We start from the raw sequence: 3,526 nt of genomic DNA, 5'->3' as shown, positions 1-3,526 counted from the left end.
AGCGGAAGAGGAGTTGGCAGTGAACTGAGCAGCACTCTGCATTATAACACATGGCAGCTAACAGTGAAACAGATTCTCAAACCATTTGTAGGTACTCTCCCTACAAATGTAAGAACAAATGATGAACAGGAGGAGAAAATTTGGGGGAAAAAATGGTAAAGTAGAAGATCTACTGCTCTTCCTGAAGGGAAAAAACCTCACCTCCCTTCCCTCTCCTCATGATTTAACTAAAATAGCAAACAATGAACTTCTCTTAGTATTATTTAGAAACAGTTAGCTCTTCTCAGATTGTCTACCTCAGCTGGAAACTTTCAAAACATTTACTTATTTAGCTATCCAAATTACTGAAATCACCTCCTTCCTTGAGGTTCGGCAGTGGAGAAAAAAAATTAATCCCTGATGTCTCAAGATACATCACGATGAGAGAGTTCATCCTCATGCTTTGCTTACCAAGACAGTGAATTATGCTGTCACTGCAATTCGTTCTCCACCTCACAACAAATCCTCCAGACAGCCTTTACCACACCAAAAAACACACAGCCACTCACAGCTCTAAGACTAAACACTTCTTAAAAAGAGCGTGTTTACAAGGAGCCAAACTCACATACAGGTTATACACATAACCTCTTCCGCTGTAATTTAAGATACGTGAGCAACACCAAGAATGTAACTGAGAGCTATTTATTGCCATACAAAGAAATACTTTTGGCTATCCCCACAAATAGTGCCCAGCTCCCGAGATAAAAGTGTGTGTTTGGAAAGACCCAACTGCATCTCATAAACACATTTCAATTCCTACTCTCAGTCACTTACTTTGCCCATTATATGGAGTTCCTCCATAAAAACAAGCTACTGTCAGCTTCCTTGTGATGTCCTTGAAATCTTTGGCAACCTGATTTGCCAGTTCTCTCGTCGGACAAAGAACCAGAACCTAGAGAGAAGAAAGACATGTCCTCTCAGCATGGCTTCTGCCAAGAAACCACTGGACTTCCAATCATTTAGATCTGATCATTTACAAAATTAGTAACAAAAAAAAAGTCTGGTTTAAGTAGTTATCTAAGCAAAGGTTGGAGAAACACACTGCTTAAGTCTCTTGTAACATCACTATCTCCTTCAACACATACTCACTTAGGACAGGCTAACTTCTTGTTAAATGGGACAGGAGACACTTCAATCTCCATAGTAACTAATCTGTTACTAATTTGGGAAAAAAACAAAGATCCAGTAACCACTGGCCCTGAACAGGCAAGGTGACTAAACAAAATTAAATAGGAGCATGTTGGACACCTGTAGTTTCAGTCCCCCTGTGGCAGAAAAAGGAACTGAGAAGTGGATAGAGCTGCTGTGCTCTTCACTCTTAATCAGATGCACTTCAGTCTTAACCAGAGGCTGTGAGGCAGCACAGAACACAGGCAAAGCCACTGAACACAAGTTTCACACAGTCTTTACTGTGCGTTAGCTTACACCTGCACAAACCTGGAGAACTTCCCCAGCGGGTTAAAAGCCTCCATCACTTGGATGCAAGGCAAAGCAAAATCAACACTGTACCCAGGCACATTACCTTTGGTGGACGGCCCCTTCTTCTTTCCTGTGACTCTCCCTGAAGCTTTTCAATCAAGGGAATAGCAAAAGAGAACGTTTTCCCTGTTCCAGTTCGTGCTTGAGCAATGACATCTTTGCCAGAATATACTGGGTTGAAGGTCTTCACTTGCACGGGAAATAGGTACGTCACTCCTCGAGCTGTGACAATGTCAAGACACTTCCTTACTATGATCATTTTACAAGCATTCTTTCACACTCTTCAGTGGAAGTTATCCCAAGCAGAACTCCCATCAACTCTAAAGAATTCAGGGCTGTACCATCACCTCCAGTGATTTATGCAATCCCACAGGTTTCCCTGGGACCAAAGCAGTTATGAGCCTTTATGAAAGACTTTGAGTACTGTGCCTTTATCTGTGTAATACTCCCCACCTGTCCATGGAAATCTCTTTTCAGACACATATCTCAAAACCCCTTCTGTTCTTCTCTTAATTCATAAGAAGCCATGTACAAACTAACATCAGAGATACTAAACATAACTGGTTTTCTTTTACTCACACAATTACTTTAATTGAAAAAGTCTCGCAAATTATTAATTAAAGCTGTTTTCTTTAGTTTGTGCCATTTAGAATTCTACTGCAAAGGCTGAGCTGCAAACAAGAAAGTCTATGCTCAGAGGTGTATTTGGAGCAGGCAATCAGTGTGCTCTGCATAGCACCCAGACTTGCACAAGCAGAGCACATCTCAAAGCTTATTAATGACAATGATCACTGACTTTACACAGTCACGCCATGCCAAGAAATGTACCTTGAAGAAGCTGGACAGTTTCTTTGGAAATAGAAAAATTGGAGAAAGCACCCTCATTCTGTTCTCCAGTCAGCTCCTGTTGGGTAAGATAAGACTCCATGTGAATAGCACGTGGTGATTGGTAAATTCAAGGCAACAGCACAGGCACTGGTGTCACACATCCCAGAGACACTATCACAGCTGCAACTACAGAGCCTTCCTCGTTTCACCATCATACTTCAGAGCTGGGCAGTTACCAAAAGTAATCTATAAGTTAAGGATGTTTCATATCTGACAGCATAGCAAATGCAAAATATCCAAATTAAAACTCTGAAAACTCTTTATTAGAACCATATCATACCCAGAGTCGAAAGGGACCCACAAGACTCACCCGGTCCAACTGCTGACTCTGCACAGGACAGTCCCGAGAACCACAGAACGCCATGGGGTTGGAATGGATCTCATAGGTCACCTAGTCCCATGTTTCATATCTGACAGCATAGCAAATGCAAAATATCCAAATTAAAACTCTGAAAACTCTTTATTAGAACCATATCATACCCAGAGTCGAAAGGGACCCACAAGACTCACCCGGTCCAACTGCTGACTCTGCACAGGACAGTCCCGAGAACCACAGAACGCCATGGGGTTGGAATGGATCTCATAGGTCACCTAGTCCCAAGTCCCCTGCCCTGGGCAGGGACACCTCCCACCAGAGCAGGCTGCTCTCATCCAACTGGCTGTGAACACTGACAGGGCTGGGGCAGCCACAGCCTCCCTGGGCACCCTGGGCCAGTGTGGAATACACACCTACTGATGCTGAATCATATTAAAGCTCCATCTCACAGCACCTTGTCTGTTTGCCAACAGCTACCACAGCACCAGACTGCTGGAGTGAGGAAACCGTGGTGCACTGATCTAGAACTTCAGGACTTTCATAATTCAAACTTTTTGCAAATAATTGACACAATGGACAATTTAAGTAGTTTTAAACCCTGAAAATTTTAAGTACTTTCCACTGACTGGGAGGGGAAAAAAGAACATATCACAACAACTAAAACGAATCATTAGCTTTACCTGCTCCTGATCACTCTCACTCTCACTGTCACTTGAGGTTTCACTAGAACTACTCTGCCGGCTTTTGCGGGCAGATTTGCTGCTCAGGGGAGACAGTTTGGATTTCTCCAGGCCTTCTTCGCTC

At 43.0% G+C, this 3,526-nt stretch overlaps 1 protein-coding gene across 1 annotated transcript in view; it reads right to left on the bottom strand.

The window, feature by feature from the left end:
- The window catches only part of LOC103811625 (nucleolar RNA helicase 2-like), a gene marked incomplete at both ends in the record, with an annotated part of 9,283 nt that overhangs the window by 5,608 nt on the left and 149 nt on the right, over positions 1 to 3,526 (bottom strand). Inside the window, 4 exons of the mRNA XM_009084610.1 lie at positions 810 to 931; positions 1,562 to 1,740; positions 2,347 to 2,422; positions 3,403 to 3,526. The exon at positions 3,403 to 3,526 is cut by the window's right edge and continues 149 nt beyond it. Of these exons, the coding sequence (XP_009082858.1) occupies positions 810 to 931; positions 1,562 to 1,740; positions 2,347 to 2,422; positions 3,403 to 3,526 (501 nt within the window). The remainder of the gene's footprint in view (positions 1 to 809; positions 932 to 1,561; positions 1,741 to 2,346; positions 2,423 to 3,402) is intronic.

The sequence above is a fragment of the Acanthisitta chloris genome, unplaced genomic scaffold (assembly GCF_000695815.1).
Source record: "Acanthisitta chloris isolate BGI_N310 unplaced genomic scaffold, ASM69581v1 scaffold35361, whole genome shotgun sequence".
NCBI lineage: Eukaryota > Metazoa > Chordata > Aves > Passeriformes > Acanthisittidae > Acanthisitta > Acanthisitta chloris.
This window is presented reverse-complemented; position numbering and strand designations above follow the sequence as displayed.